General features: G+C 28.4%; 3 protein-coding genes across 3 annotated transcripts; 1 reads left to right on the top strand and 2 right to left on the bottom strand.

The window, feature by feature from the left end:
* Nucleotides 1-1,498: 1,498 nt before the first annotated feature.
* Nucleotides 1,499-2,312, bottom strand: LOC135956015 (fibrous sheath CABYR-binding protein-like). Its single transcript, XM_065506476.1, has one exon. The coding sequence runs from the start codon at nt 2,183-2,185 to the stop codon at nt 1,499-1,501; it is 687 nt and encodes a 228-aa protein (XP_065362548.1). The 5' UTR covers nt 2,186-2,312.
* Nucleotides 2,313-8,974: 6,662 nt separating this feature from the next.
* Nucleotides 8,975-9,612, top strand: LOC135955275 (uncharacterized). Its single transcript, XM_065505612.1, has one exon. The coding sequence runs from the start codon at nt 8,989-8,991 to the stop codon at nt 9,610-9,612; it is 624 nt and encodes a 207-aa protein (XP_065361684.1). The 5' UTR covers nt 8,975-8,988.
* Nucleotides 9,613-14,042: 4,430 nt separating this feature from the next.
* On the bottom strand, nt 14,043-16,431 carry LOC135955221 (uncharacterized). The gene has a single exon (XM_065505548.1). It carries the CDS (start codon nt 16,299-16,301, stop codon nt 15,681-15,683), a length of 621 nt encoding a protein of 206 aa, XP_065361620.1. The 5' UTR covers nt 16,302-16,431; the 3' UTR covers nt 14,043-15,680.
* Nucleotides 16,432-16,875: the final 444 nt, after the last annotated feature.

Genomic DNA, 16,875 nt, shown 5'->3' with positions numbered 1-16,875 from the left:
ACCGATTCTATTATTCAACTCAATCTCCATCAAATCGAAACTTTTAAATTTTAATCGATGGATAGATTTTAGGATTTTTATTATCTTAAAAAAAATCTAATAATTTTTGGTGTTTACTCACTTTTGACGCTCACTGTATATCTAGACCTTTCCAACATTTGTTTTTATTAGTTCTTCATTTACATAACCGAGCACTTTGGGTCTTATATGCCTAATTAAAGCTACTAACAATTTATGATATGATATAGCTAACAACAATTACATGTTTGCAAGAAATACGAAAACAAATCATAAAAACCTTAAACCAGCTCGCCAAATACTGACATCAGGACAATCATTTTGAGCAATGGTCTGCTCAAACAAACTAAGCTTTCATTTTAAGTAGGGAACATCGACACCACATACATATTTCTTCCAGACTAATGGGTCCACCCTAATGTAGATATTTCGTTTTGTAGGAGTATGTGTGAATTGTTTTTATATTGCAAGAATCGATGGACAGACACGTTTTATAATTGAACTTTTAAGTGCCAACTGACTTTATCCATCCATTTCCATTTGAATGTCACTTATTAAATAATATTATCATGATAATTGAATACTTACATTAGTTTTATGAAATATTTTAATTAAAAAATGATTTTAGTTATTTTTTCCCCCAAATACAGATAGAACAAAATTTAAGGTACGATATTACTGTAACTAATTCAAGGAAAGAGATAAACAATGAAAAAATACTTTCAGAGTTCAAATTTGTCATTTATTGAACTGTATCTAAAGGAAGTTTTAAACTGCATAAAATTTACGAATCGTTAGTATTACCGTAGAATAACATAACGTTTGTAGTGCAAGGTAAATATTTAGTATGACGATTTTGTTTTCGTTTTATACAAGCTACGAGTATTAAAGTATATTTATATTTTTATTGTGGTTTATTTTTAAGTCATTAAATCATAGGAATATCTAAATTTAAAATATTAATTAAAAATGTTTCTGTCATGACATCAGTAAACAGTAAACAGATGTTATTTGTGACCAGCTTGGGATTTATAGTTAACAAGTTGCCTTCGTATGTATGTATTTTAAAACAGCATTGAATACCATAACAAAAACAAAGATATATTTTCTTAACATATTAAAGACAATTTTAATAATTGTGTCCTTTAAGATTGCATATAGTATTCACATGGGAGCATTGAATACTATAAAACCAGAATCAAGTTTCTTTAAAATTCACATGAGAGAGGTCGAGTAATCTACAATAGCCACGACATTGTATAACAATTATTACGTACGAGTCCAAATAAAATTAAAATAGATGAAATAGACATTTGTTGGTCTTTTAAATGATCTTTATTTATTTTCTAATCAATAACAGATATTGTAATAAAATAAACAACATAAATGGAAAACTTAACAATTCGTAAATAATGAGGATACTCGTAATATTTGGTTTTGCAATTATTTGAATGTAAATGGAAATGTTACAACACTTTTTCTAGTGCAAAGTGTAAATAAGAACCGGTTCTGAATGAATAATTTCCACAGTATTTGAGCGTGGATTCACAGGTACACTGCGCTGTCGCAAAGCAGCTGAACGAGAGCGTTGAGCTGTGGAACGAGAACGTAATGGAGCAGATCGTGAACGTTGACGAATATTCTTATTTCTGGGTTGAATAAGATTTTCTGAAACTAAATTGCTTTCCGACTGGGGAATTTCCTCGGCTTCTGGTTCTTCGATGGCAGGTTGGTCATCGGTTGTAGGTGGGCCGTATGTATTATCTGGTTCAGTAATTGCAGGGCTGTCTTCGGTTTCTGGGGGGCCATACGTTTGATCGGGGGTTGGCTCTGGTGGTCCATAAGTTTCATCGGGGGTCTGCTCTGGTGGACCATAAGTTTCATCGGGTGTCTGTTCTGGTGGACCGTAAGTTTGATCGGGTTCTGCTGCAGGTGCTTCAGTTTCGGTTGGTAAATTAAAGGGAATTTCTGGAGTCACACCGGCTGGTGCATAAGGTGCCGCGGAGGGTGCTACCTCTGGTGTCTGTTCTTGGCGAGCAAATGATTTCCTGTTGTTTTGTATTTTCAAGTTGCCGAAACGTTTCGATTGCCTAAAGCTTGGAGGTTCTGCAGTTACCAAAGCCAATGCAATGGCAATAATTGCAACACTTGTGTAAAACTTGGCCATGTTAATGATTATTATTTTCACCGTTTGCTAGTTCTGCTTCTGCTTCTGTTGCCGTTGTTCTTTTCTAGTTGTCAGTTGTAAGTGATGTGATGTTGTAGTGGTTAAATTATTTGCCTTTTATACTACAATGTTGAATTACCTCTAGTCATTGATTGTTTTGACATTAAATTAAATTTGTTTATACTTATGTTGTTCGCTAGTTTGCTATTTTGCCAACAAGTGTCAATGACAAATAAATTTTGGTTACATTTAGTAGGTAAGCAACCTAGTAGTAGTAGTAGCATTTAGTAAATCGTATTTGGAAGCTATTTAACTTTAGCACAAATTATTACTATTATTTAACAATTGTTAAATGTTTAACTTTGAATTTTATTTCTGATGGGCTCTACGTGACTATAAATAAGTATTTGGTTGAACATATTAAAATATCAAGGGCTCGGTAGACAATTCTTTATACAGTGCCGGTCAAAATAATAGCATCACGGATCCTTAAAGCAATTAACATGGTATATATTTTTATTTCTACAGTAATTTTAATTAAATATGATATAAAATCGTTAATTGATATCCATTTCTTCTATAAGAAATATTCATATTTCAATCAATTATAACGGTATTTTTAAACAATAACCAGATTTTGCGCAGTCAAAATATTGCGGAAAAATATAGAATATTTGTGTTTTTTAAAAAATAGCCATCAGATTATAATTTGATTATGATTTCTGGACATAAATATTTATAGATATTACAAAACGGCATTAAATGACATTGAGTTTCAATCAAAATATGTTGCGAAACCGCTATATCGCCTTTAATCACAATACGGTTGGCCCACTGTTCCTATAAAATTTCCAAAGTCGCATTACTATTCATTAACATACAAGTAGCAAACCCCTTTTTGCTCAATTAATTAAACAAATACAATTGTTTGATGTCAGGATCTGTGGATTGAATAAAAAACATAGCTTATAAAACTATGGTTTGATCGTGGTTTTCCTACTATAACATTCGATTCATATATTCGATATGTGGTAAAATCATGCTCAGATATAAATAAAAGAAAGTATTAAAAATAGATGGCCAAATATAACAAAAAGTCGTAAGGAAACAAAAACATTTAAGAAAGATCTGGTGCTATTATTTTGACCGCAGCGAATTGTTTCAAAATTCGCATACAAATTGAATTTTCGCTCAAAGTCCTTATGTATGTATGTATGTATGTATGTATGTATGTATGTATGTATGTATGTATGTATGTATGTATGTATGTATGTATGTATGTATGTATGTATGTATGTATGTATGTATGTATGTATGTATGTATGTATGTATGTATGTATGTATGTATGTATGTATGTATGTATGTATGTATGTATGTATGTATGTATGTATGTATGTATGTATGTATGTATGTATGTATGTATGTATGTATGTATGTATGTATGTATGTATGTATGTATGTATGTATGTATGTATGTATGTATGTATGTATGTATGTATGTATGTATGTATGTATGTATGTATGTATGTATGTATGTATGTATGTATGTATGTATGTATGTATGTATGTATGTATGTATGTATGTATGTATGTATGTATGTATGTATGTATGTATGTATGTATGTATGTATGTATGTATGTATGTATGTATGTATGTATGTATGTATGTATGTATGTATGTATGTATGTATGTATGTATGTATGTATGTATGTATGTATGTATGTATGTATGTATGTATGTATGTATGTATGTATGTATGTATGTATGTATGTATGTATGTATGTATGTATGTATGTATGTATGTATGTATGTATGTATGTATGTATGTATGTATGTATGTATGTATGTATGTATGTATGTATGTATGTATGTATGTATGTATGTATGTATGTATGTATGTATGTATGTATGTATGTATGTATGTATGTATGTATGTATGTATGTATGTATGTATGTATGTATGTATGTATGTATGTATGTATGTATGTATGTATGTATGTATGTATGTATGTATGTATGTATGTATGTATGTATGTATGTATGTATGTATGTATGTATGTATGTATGTATGTATGTATGTATGTATGTATGTATGTATGTATGTATGTATGTATGTATGTATGTATGTATGTATGTATGTATGTATGTATGTATGTATGTATGTATGTATGTATGTATGTATGTATGTATGTATGTATGTATGTATGTATGTATGTATGTATGTATGTATGTATGTATGTATGTATGTATGTATGTATGTATGTATGTATGTATGTATGTATGTATGTATGTATGTATGTATGTATGTATGTATGTATGTATGTATGTATGTATGTATGTATGTATGTATGTATGTATGTATGTATGTATGTATGTATGTATGTATGTATGTATGTATGTATGTATGTATGTATGTATGTATGTATGTATGTATGTATGTATGTATGTATGTATGTATGTATGTATGTATGTATGTATGTATGTATGTATGTATGTATGTATGTATGTATGTATGTATGTATGTATGTATGTATGTATGTATGTATGTATGTATGTATGTATGTATGTATGTATGTATGTATGTATGTATGTATGTATGTATGTATGTATGTATGTATGTATGTATGTATGTATGTATGTATGTATGTATGTATGTATGTATGTATGTATGTATGTATGTATGTATGTATGTATGTATGTATGTATGTATGTATGTATGTATGTATGTATGTATGTATGTATGTATGTATGTATGTATGTATGTATGTATGTATGTATGTATGTATGTATGTATGTATGTATGTATGTATGTATGTATGTATGTATGTATGTATGTATGTATGTATGTATGTATGTATGTATGTATGTATGTATGTATGTATGTATGTATGTATGTATGTATGTATGTATGTATGTATGTATGTATGTATGTATGTATGTATGTATGTATGTATGTATGTATGTATGTATGTATGTATGTATGTATGTATGTATGTATGTATGTATGTATGTATGTATGTATGTATGTATGTATGTATGTATGTATGTATGTATGTATGTATGTATGTATGTATGTATGTATGTATGTATGTATGTATGTATGTATGTATGTATGTATGTATGTATGTATGTATGTATGTATGTATGTATGTATGTATGTATGTATGTATGTATGTATGTATGTATGTATGTATGTATGTATGTATGTATGTATGTATGTATGTATGTATGTATGTATGTATGTATGTATGTATGTATGTATGTATGTATGTATGTATGTATGTATGTATGTATGTATGTATGTATGTATGTATGTATGTATGTATGTATGTATGTATGTATGTATGTATGTATGTATGTATGTATGTATGTATGTATGTATGTATGTATGTATGTATGTATGTATGTATGTATGTATGTATGTATGTATGTATGTATGTATGTATGTATGTATGTATGTATGTATGTATGTATGTATGTATGTATGTATGTATGTATGTATGTATGTATGTATGTATGTATGTATGTATGTATGTATGTATGTATGTATGTATGTATGTATGTATGTATGTATGTATGTATGTATGTATGTATGTATGTATGTATGTATGTATGTATGTATGTATGTATGTATGTATGTATGTATGTATGTATGTATGTATGTATGTATGTATGTATGTATGTATGTATGTATGTATGTATGTATGTATGTATGTATGTATGTATGTATGTATGTATGTATGTATGTATGTATGTATGTATGTATGTATGTATGTATGTATGTATGTATGTATGTATGTATGTATGTATGTATGTATGTATGTATGTATGTATGTATGTATGTATGTATGTATGTATGTATGTATGTATGTATGTATGTATGTATGTATGTATGTATGTATGTATGTATGTATGTATGTATGTATGTATGTATGTATGTATGTATGTATGTATGTATGTATGTATGTATGTATGTATGTATGTATGTATGTATGTATGTATGTATGTATGTATGTATGTATGTATGTATGTATGTATGTATGTATGTATGTATGTATGTATGTATGTATGTATGTATGTATGTATGTATGTATGTATGTATGTATGTATGTATGTATGTATGTATGTATGTATGTATGTATGTATGTATGTATGTATGTATGTATGTATGTATGTATGTATGTATGTATGTATGTATGTATGTATGTATGTATGTATGTATGTATGTATGTATGTATGTATGTATGTATGTATGTATGTATGTATGTATGTATGTATGTATGTATGTATGTATGTATGTATGTATGTATGTATGTATGTATGTATGTATGTATGTATGTATGTATGTATGTATGTATGTATGTATGTATGTATGTATGTATGTATGTATGTATGTATGTATGTATGTATGTATGTATGTATGTATGTATGTATGTATGTATGTATGTATGTATGTATGTATGTATGTATGTATGTATGTATGTATGTATGTATGTATGTATGTATGTATGTATGTATGTATGTATGTATGTATGTATGTATGTATGTATGTATGTATGTATGTATGTATGTATGTATGTATGTATGTATGTATGTATGTATGTATGTATGTATGTATGTATGTATGTATGTATGTATGTATGTATGTATGTATGTATGTATGTATGTATGTATGTATGTATGTATGTATGTATGTATGTATGTATGTATGTATGTATGTATGTATGTATGTATGTATGTATGTATGTATGTATGTATGTATGTATGTATGTATGTATGTATGTATGTATGTATGTATGTATGTATGTATGTATGTATGTATGTATGTATGTATGTATGTATGTATGTATGTATGTATGTATGTATGTATGTATGTATGTATGTATGTATGTATGTATGTATGTATGTATGTATGTATGTATGTATGTATGTATGTATGTATGTATGTATGTATGTATGTATGTATGTATGTATGTATGTATGTATGTATGTATGTATGTATGTATGTATGTATGTATGTATGTATGTATGTATGTATGTATGTATGTATGTATGTATGTATGTATGTATGTATGTATGTATGTATGTATGTATGTATGTATGTATGTATGTATGTATGTATGTATGTATGTATGTATGTATGTATGTATGTATGTATGTATGTATGTATGTATGTATGTATGTATGTATGTATGTATGTATGTATGTATGTATGTATGTATGTATGTATGTATGTATGTATGTATGTATGTATGTATGTATGTATGTATGTATGTATGTATGTATGTATGTATGTATGTATGTATGTATGTATGTATGTATGTATGTATGTATGTATGTATGTATGTATGTATGTATGTATGTATGTATGTATGTATGTATGTATGTATGTATGTATGTATGTATGTATGTATGTATGTATGTATGTATGTATGTATGTATGTATGTATGTATGTATGTATGTATGTATGTATGTATGTATGTATGTATGTATGTATGTATGTATGTATGTATGTATGTATGTATGTATGTATGTATGTATGTATGTATGTATGTATGTATGTATGTATGTATGTATGTATGTATGTATGTATGTATGTATGTATGTATGTATGTATGTATGTATGTATGTATGTATGTATGTATGTATGTATGTATGTATGTATGTATGTATGTATGTATGTATGTATGTATGTATGTATGTATGTATGTATGTATGTATGTATGTATGTATGTATGTATGTATGTATGTATGTATGTATGTATGTATGTATGTATGTATGTATGTATGTATGTATGTATGTATGTATGTATGTATGTATGTATGTATGTATGTATGTATGTATGTATGTATGTATGTATGTATGTATGTATGTATGTATGTATGTATGTATGTATGTATGTATGTATGTATGTATGTATGTATGTATGTATGTATGTATGTATGTATGTATGTATGTATGTATGTATGTATGTATGTATGTATGTATGTATGTATGTATGTATGTATGTATGTATGTATGTATGTATGTATGTATGTATGTATGTATGTATGTATGTATGTATGTATGTATGTATGTATGTATGTATGTATGTATGTATGTATGTATGTATGTATGTATGTATGTATGTATGTATGTATGTATGTATGTATGTATGTATGTATGTATGTATGTATGTATGTATGTATGTATGTATGTATGTATGTATGTATGTATGTATGTATGTATGTATGTATGTATGTATGTATGTATGTATGTATGTATGTATGTATGTATGTATGTATGTATGTATGTATGTATGTTAATTTCTATTGGAAGCTTTAGCGGTATTTGTACAAAGCAAGTCTTAAGCAGCGTCATTTCCACCTGCTTCTGTGAACTATAATTTGTAACTCTCATTAATATTCCAGTGGCATGACAGCCAAAGCAAAGTGTCGCACCACATAATTTAATAGCATAATTAATTTTTGTTTATTAATCATGTTTGTATGTACGAATATGTATTTGTGTATGTGTCATACTATAGATACATGTATGTTGTATATGTATATATGGAGATGTTTAGACACACATATATACATCTAGTTGTACATGGACAAATTAAACATTTATACATATGTGTATGCAAAAAAGAAATTCCAAAAAAAATAAATTTTTATTTAAAATTCCCTTAAAAAACTGCTTACGATAAATAATGTTTAGTATATTCGTATAAAATAAAGAAGAATTTTTAGAAATCATATCAGTAAACGATTAGAAGCAGCGTAGGCAGCAATATACAAACTTCTAAAGAATTATAATGGCACAATTTAAAAAGATTTCATTGGTTATCTTGGTCTTGGCTATTGTAGCCTGCTCGGCTGAGCCAGCTAGAAATCGCCAACGACAGGCTGTGAGAAAATTACAACCACTGAGACAACGCTCAGCAGTACAGCAGAAACGTGTTTTAGCTAGACAAGAAGCTGTAACACCTTATCCTTCTGCTGATGAATTGAAACCAGAAGTTGCCTTCGAAGAGGGAAACCAACCCGATGAAGTATATGGACCACCCGATGAGACCTATGGCCCACCCGAACTCGATGAAACTCCTGCCGATCAGTTGCCTTCAGAAGAGGATCCCGAAGAATTTGCTCCCAATCCCGATGCTGAAGAATTCCAACCCGCTGAAGAAGAGACAGTGGATCCAGCAAAGGAAGAACAGGTCTCAAGACTTAACAACCGCAGAAAATCCAACAAGAAAAACATTGCATCTCGTTTAGTCCAAAAGAAGAAATCACAAAAGTCCCAACGCTTGGTAGTTGCTCCAGCACCTGTTGTTGCTGCTGCAGCCCTCCCCGTCGCGCTGCCTTACACGGCCCAATCTAAACAATACTTCTTCCTGAACCAACCTTTCGCTTACACTGCCCAGTATCAAGCCTGGTAAAGCAACGTTTAAGTGTTTGGTGAAAAAGCAATACCAAAGATACGAGTAATTAATCAATTTGTTACATTAGTCTGCTTGTTTGTGTTCATAACACAAAAATAAAATATCCTAGCCATCCAAATATCCAAATCAACACATAGAAATATAAAAAAAAACAATTATACAAAAGTTAATAAATCTTAAGAGAAAACGAATTAAATACGAATTCTGATGTTTTTTTATTTTTATATTTATAAGATGTTTTAGTTTATAGATTAGGCAAAAGAGTCCACTTCCGTATTATATTGATGCACAGTGGTTTAGAAACTTTTTTTTTTGGAAATAATTATGTATCTCGGGAACTATTTGCAGATATTATTACGAAACTTCACATGGTTGAAGCTGAGTTGATTTGCAGCTGATTAGCATTCTAGCGCTAATGGGGTTCAGTGCATTGCCCACCAAAGTTGGTCACCTAGGGTCTCAATTTGAGGGGCTACGCACTGGCCCTCATTATCGCTAAGAAGCAGAACAAATGTAAATCAACTTGAAAACACCTCAGCTAAAACCACGTAACAATATCTCCAATAGTTCCAAAGATACCTAATTATTTCCAAAAAAAAACTTTCTAAACCACTGCACAGTGGAAAATTTTGGTCATTTGTTGAATAGGTGGGACTTTAAGCTTTAATATGTATTTTTAGTCATAAAAATCGAAAAGTTATGAACGGTTAAAAATATATTTCTGATTCTTTTTGAGTATTTGTATAAAAGTAATAGTACTATAGTACCTCTAACTCACATATTTTATGGAGCGGCATCGAATTAATCCTTCATAAATGTCTGAATATTTCATGAAATTATGTACATGTATGTTTTTATAAAAAGTTTCGCATTTTTTTATTTTTTTTTTTTTGTAATTTTTCAAATTCAACAATAGTTATTTTAATTTTTTTCTGTGGAAACCTAGTTTTTTGCACAGTGTTTAATGATTATTTTATATAGACAAAAATGAGGCATTACTTGTTAAAATCGGTTTATATTTGCAAAAGTTATTAAACTTTTTCGAAAAAATTTACCTTGTAAATTAAAAATTGTACAAAAAAATGTTTGTTTATACTTAGTTTTTTGTTTTTATACCCTCCACCTTTGCTATTTAAAATCAGCAAAATCCGTCCATAAATAACGGAGATATGAGCAACATCCCGAGACAACCTCTGAAAATTTCATGACAAAAAAGCAACAAAACATATGTTTTGATGTGTGTTGGTTTCATTGCTTTGCGTATTTTGTTTTTTTCTTTTTTTTTGTGTTTTTTTTTAATGTAATATTCATTAATATAAATAAATCTACATATTTCTAGAAAACAATGTGGAAAGTTAACGAGTTTCACATATTTATTCCATATAAATAGTAAAATTTTGCATATATCTGAACTTTGACCTCGATGCGCGTCCAGAAATCGTTGTTCGATATGGCTCAAATTTTCAGAATTTAACTTTTAGGCCTAGTGTCACAATATTACACCCGGCACTCTTCGAAATCTAAAAAAAAATCGGCTGTCACTCTAATGTATATACATACATATAATACTTATATCGAATAAAAAACAAGAAGGCTTCATCAAATTATATTTAAAGATAAAGATTGAAAACACTTTTTTGGGGTCGCTTATTAAAATGTGTAAATTTCAAACGTAATGACAAACTTATAATAGCCAACCATTAATATCCAGAAAGCGTATCCAGATTGTATAAACAAAAAAAATTTGGAAAACAATTCATGAGCCAAATTTTTTTAACACAAATTTTTAGTACAAATATTTGGATACGATATATTCCACATACATAAGTAAATTATAAATTCAATACAAAATATATTACTTATTTTGAAATAATAATATTTATAATAAAAAAACTGGTGCTTTTTACGCAACTGTCAAACTTTTAGTAAAATCCCGTTATCGTATTGCTCTCAAATTTTGCATCGAATATAGATACAGTGAGTGTCACTCAAAATCGTACAACATATTTTTTTTTTAAATATTATGAAATTATACAGGCAATAATAGGTGATTATATAAAAAATTAAAAGTCATTTTATTAATTGGAACAAAAAATATGTATTTCAACAAAAAAGTTAACAAAACCTCAATTCGTTAAAAAAAATATTGATGAAAATTAAAGAACATCACAAAATTCATATTTCACTTAAATTCGTATAATTATATTAAATTATAATTAAAACTTTAAAAATTAAAAAAAATGTTAATATTAAATAATCCTAATACTTTGTAGGGTATCATTAGCTATTTTTTAGTGCCTTTACGATTTTAAATGAAACGTTGATATTCTGGGCACTGACAGTCTTACCCAATTTTTTTATTTGTGGATAAGGGCAATTAAAATTATACCCAATTTTCTAATAGGTAATAGCACACACAATATAAAAATAGCATTTTAAAATATTTCCAAAACATCAACTTTCTAAAACTAATGAATAAAATTTGACTACGATGGTGTACGATTTTAAGTGACATTCACTGTACATATATAAATACATATGTATGTACATATAAACGGGTTCCTCTTTAGAAAATAATGATAATTTAGCAAAAAGTTATTTTTATATCACACAGTTTATTAAAAAAAATTCATTATTATTATACACTTCAACATGAGTTTGTCATTCCGTTTGAAATTTTTACATTTTTCATTTGCGACCCCATAAAATATATATATTCTGGATAATTGTATATAGCTCAGTCGATATAGCCATGTCCGTCTGTATGTTGAAATTAACTTTCCGAAGCACCCAAATAACTTACATACATGATTGATGGTAAATACATATGTATATCCGCAATAGTAATGCTCAGGTTGTTAATTAAATTCGGTAAAATCGGACCACAAAAAAGCAAAAAAAAATATGACTTCCTCGATTTTTAAGCTATTTTTGTATATGGTATATCTGGATTACAAAGTCATTAATATAGACAATAGACAATATGATAGAGATTTGTCTTATTTCTGACTTATAGTAAAATTTCACGGATCATATTTTTGCGGAACAGTTTAATCCCTTAAATCCCTGTTTTAATGGTGTTTGTTTTTTTTAAAAGAAGGACAAAAAGGACCCATGCCTTAGTGATTTAGAGGGTTAACATATTCTACAAAAATATTCTTCTTAACATTCTACATAAATTTGCTAAATACAAATACATTTTATACCTAAAATGTTCTTTAAAATAAAATTCTTAATAAATGCGAAATTACCCCTATGCTCTCTTTTGTTATGTCTTTTTTCTGACTTTCCGGTTGAATTTTCCGTTTTGATGTATTCAGGGACTTATAGTAAAATTTCACGTATATTTTTTTTGCAGAACAGTTTAAATCCCTGTTTTAATGGTGATTTTTGCACTTTTTTAAAAGAAGGACAAAAAAGACCTATTCCTTGAGTGTTTAGAGGGTTAACATATTCTACAAAAATATTCTCCGTAACATTTTACATAACTTTGCGGAACACATTTTATACCTAAAATGTAAGGATCATATGGTTTCTTATGAAGATTAACAATAAGAATGTGCCAGAGTTGGGAAACTTTAACCCGCCCTCAAATGAAATTCAGATGTAAACTTTCAAAACGCCGATACACGTGTCTTTTTTTGTCTCCTCTATCAAAATTTATTGGTCGGACCTTGTAATTTTGGAAAAAATTTGATTTTGTTGTATAGTGTAATTACATACAGTAGCCCAATAAAGTATGTACACAGAAAAAAATTACGACAAATCAGTTGTCATATTAATTATCATATTCGTCAATACAATTATTTTTTAATTGAAAAGGCACCAACAACCGATTTTGTAGATACAAAAAATATTTTTGTTATTTAAAATTGTTAACTCTCAACAATAAATTTTAACAACGAGTTTGTGAAATTAAACAATAAATTTGTTAATAGTCAACAGTAAAATTTTAACAATAGGTTTGTAACATTGAATAATTATATTGTTACTAGTTAATTATATATATATCTGCAATAGATTTTTCTTCTATTAATTAAAAATGCAAATATATGGTTTTAATTGTTTTTTTTTATTATTATAAGCAAATTTACAATTTATTGTAATAATAACATATGTAAATTGAAAATATACATACATAAAGTTAAATCACGCATATATTACCATTTTCTCACCAGCTTAACCAGTTATATGACCAATATCCCCTTTCACGAGTGGTTATACAGATTCTTCCAGTATTGTTATTATATGAGTTTCTTCTACACTTGACGCATTTGATGATGAAAAGAGTCCACTGAAATCCTGTTAAAAAAAGTTTTGTATATAAAATCGGTGTCCATTTTTTGTCTATTGCAATATTATAGTTGCAGATTCAACTTACCATCTAGAATACTCCAATTCCTTTATAATTTACAAGAGAAAACATATTTCTTATGAAACATAAAAATGTGTATACATATTTTTCTTTAATTTTTATTTCCTTGACATATTTATTTTTGTTACTTTCAATATAATATTCCTATTGAATTTAAACAACTAAAATTGTTTATAAATATCTATAAGAAATTGTTGATATGAGTATTAAAAAAAACATATTGAATTAAAAAATTATTGAATATTTAAATCATATTTCAAACAATTTTTTTTCAATTACTTAATAACTGTTACTATTTTTTTCTGTGTAATTGTAAGCTGTATTTGTAAGTTAAAAGTAGTGAAATATATTTGTTAAAAAATAAATTCACACTAAAAAAAATTAAAACAACATCACTTAAGTCGGGTTTAGCAACATTTCCTATCACTTCCAAAATTTCACCGTTATTAAATTTTTTGATTCTGAGTCAAATAACGAAATTTTTTTTTGGTTTTTTTGGCTTTAATGTTCAAAATATTATGAAACTTAATAGTCCCGCCCACCCAAAAGTAGGCGTGACCGAGAATAAATTTTTCGTTATTTTACTCAGAATCAATAACTCTAATAACGGTGAACTTTTGGGCGTTATTTAAATTTTTTTTGCTAAAATCGACATAAGAAATTTATTATTATATATCTCATAAAAAAACTAAAAAACTGCTTTAAATTAAAGTATCATAATAATTTTTCCTGTATGTAGACTCTCTTGGGCTACTGTATATACATAGCTCTACTTTCCTTTTATATGTACAAAATCTGAAGGAATGTTTATTGTTTCCAGGAATTTTTGGAGTTGTATGTCGTCACAGGATTCGGTGATCTTCTCATTTCTTACACTGCCTGGATCTTTATCTGCATCAACACAAATTCACTATTAAACAAAATTATACTTTCTTTTATATTTTCGTTTTTAAATATTTTCATTTGTTTAATGTAAATAAAATTAAAACTCACTTATAAAAACAAAGGAGAGCAAAGAGTTTCGCCGCAACACTTTGACAATAACTTGTCGGCAACTCATGTTGAGATGCGTCGGCGAATAATTTAACAACATTGCGTTGTCGATTCGTACCCGTTTGTTTACAAATTGTAAACGTACGGTGTCAAAAAAAGTGACACCGTATGGTGTCAAAATGAAATCAACAGTTGTCGATTTTGCAACGTCATTTTTCCCTCAGTGTAGACTACATTCGTTATTTTTTATTTAACAACCAAAATATTCACTAGAAATAATTTGTATGGCAGAACAACGTTTGCCGGATCAGCTAGTATGTATGTATAATGATATTAACATAAATTTCGACAAAAGTAATTTAAGATTTTAAGGTATTAAGGTATTAATCAATCTATAAAATTCGGCACAGCCGAATATAACACTATTACTTTTTAATTTCCAGTTTATACAGCAAAATGAATTTGTAAGAGGGATTGAAGAAGCGATAAGAAATTAATCAAAGGTTAGGGTATTTTTTTATACTGGTAATTTTTGTCTTTATAATAAGTAAACCCAATTAATAGATTCTCAGTAGAGTGCGATGTTTTTTTTTTTCAATATTTATATTAAAAATATATAAATTCAGTTGAGTTTATTTTACAATATATACTTAAAGTAGACTTATGACTATGGCGATTGGTGTTTGAAGGTTCTCATTTAGCCAAAAAAGGAACCTCTGGAACTCTGAGCTCCAGCGAAATTGTTGCCAGAACCATTGCGTTGTGCCTCTATTGCTTGATAGTTAATAAACCAAAATGGTCTCTTATCTATGGGAATCCGATTTAATTGGTCGATCAACAATTGATCACCATGGGCATCTAAAGGCACTCGTTGAGTTGTAGACGGTGAAGAATTTGATGACGACGAAGATGAGGATGATGATATGGTATTGGTATTAGTGTTGATGTTGGTATTGATGTTTTCTTCTCCGAAACGATCCTCAAATACCACAGAAGTACCCACATTGTTGTTAGATGATGGTCTATGTTGTGTCAAGGCTGTGTATACAGATTCCGGTAACACTACGGGATAACCTACTGGAGGTTTCTGTGGTTGTCCAAATGGTATTTGATTTGAAATGGTGGGAACATCTGCACTACCAAAACGGTTTTGTATATCTGTATTCGAGGGAGTGGTTGAATGATATTTATCTTTTTGATTTAAACCATTTGTAGGACGACTGCCAGCAAATGAAGGCCTTTGGGCCCAGCTAGTGGGCATGACTAATAGCGTAATTACCACAATACAGATTTGGTGATTTTTTATATTTTTAGCCATGTTAAAATTAAACACAATTATTTTAGTAAATATTATTTTGTTTTCAACTAAGTAAAAAATTATCGTAAAATACAAAACTCGTTTATATTCAAAAATATCTAATCTAATGAACACTTGCTTTTATATAATTGATACTTTCACGTCTGGAAGTAAACTAAAATGAGCTCAACACATCGTTTATTTATAAATACAGATCTCGTAAAATATTGTTTCTTTTTTTCAAAAACTCTCATCTCTTTCTGCTGCTTATTAATAATTTTCAGCCAGCAAAATTTGTTACTCATCTTTTAGATCACAATCAGCGTTGCCACTCATAAAATATTTTTCCTACCAAATTTCTAATTAAAAACTACCAAAGCCTACCAAAACCTACCAAATTTAAAATATTTGAGAAATGATATATGGATTCGTTTAAAAATTAATAGTTAACTATATAATTATATTATTGCTGCTATAAAATTATGTTAAAATCATAAATATGTTAAAATCGTTCAGTTTCCAGATTTTATTTTTGAGTCGATTTAACGATGTCCTTCGTACGTCTGCCTGGCTGGTTGTCCATGTATTTCATATA

This window comes from Calliphora vicina, chromosome 3, assembly GCF_958450345.1.
Source record: "Calliphora vicina chromosome 3, idCalVici1.1, whole genome shotgun sequence".
Classification (NCBI taxonomy): Eukaryota; Metazoa; Arthropoda; class Insecta; order Diptera; family Calliphoridae; genus Calliphora; species Calliphora vicina.
Note: the sequence above shows the minus strand (reverse complement) of the source record. Positions and strands in the feature narration are given on the sequence as shown.

Bases quoted from the DNA above. Each gene is read 5' to 3' on its own strand.
- LOC135955275 (XM_065505612.1), top strand. From the start codon at position 8,989: ATGGCACAATTTAAAAAGATTTCATTGGTTATCTTGGTCTTGGCTATT.
- LOC135956015 (XM_065506476.1), bottom strand. From the start codon at position 2,185: ATGGCCAAGTTTTACACAAGTGTTGCAATTATTGCCATTGCATTGGCT.
- LOC135955221 (XM_065505548.1), bottom strand. From the start codon at position 16,301: ATGGCTAAAAATATAAAAAATCACCAAATCTGTATTGTGGTAATTACG.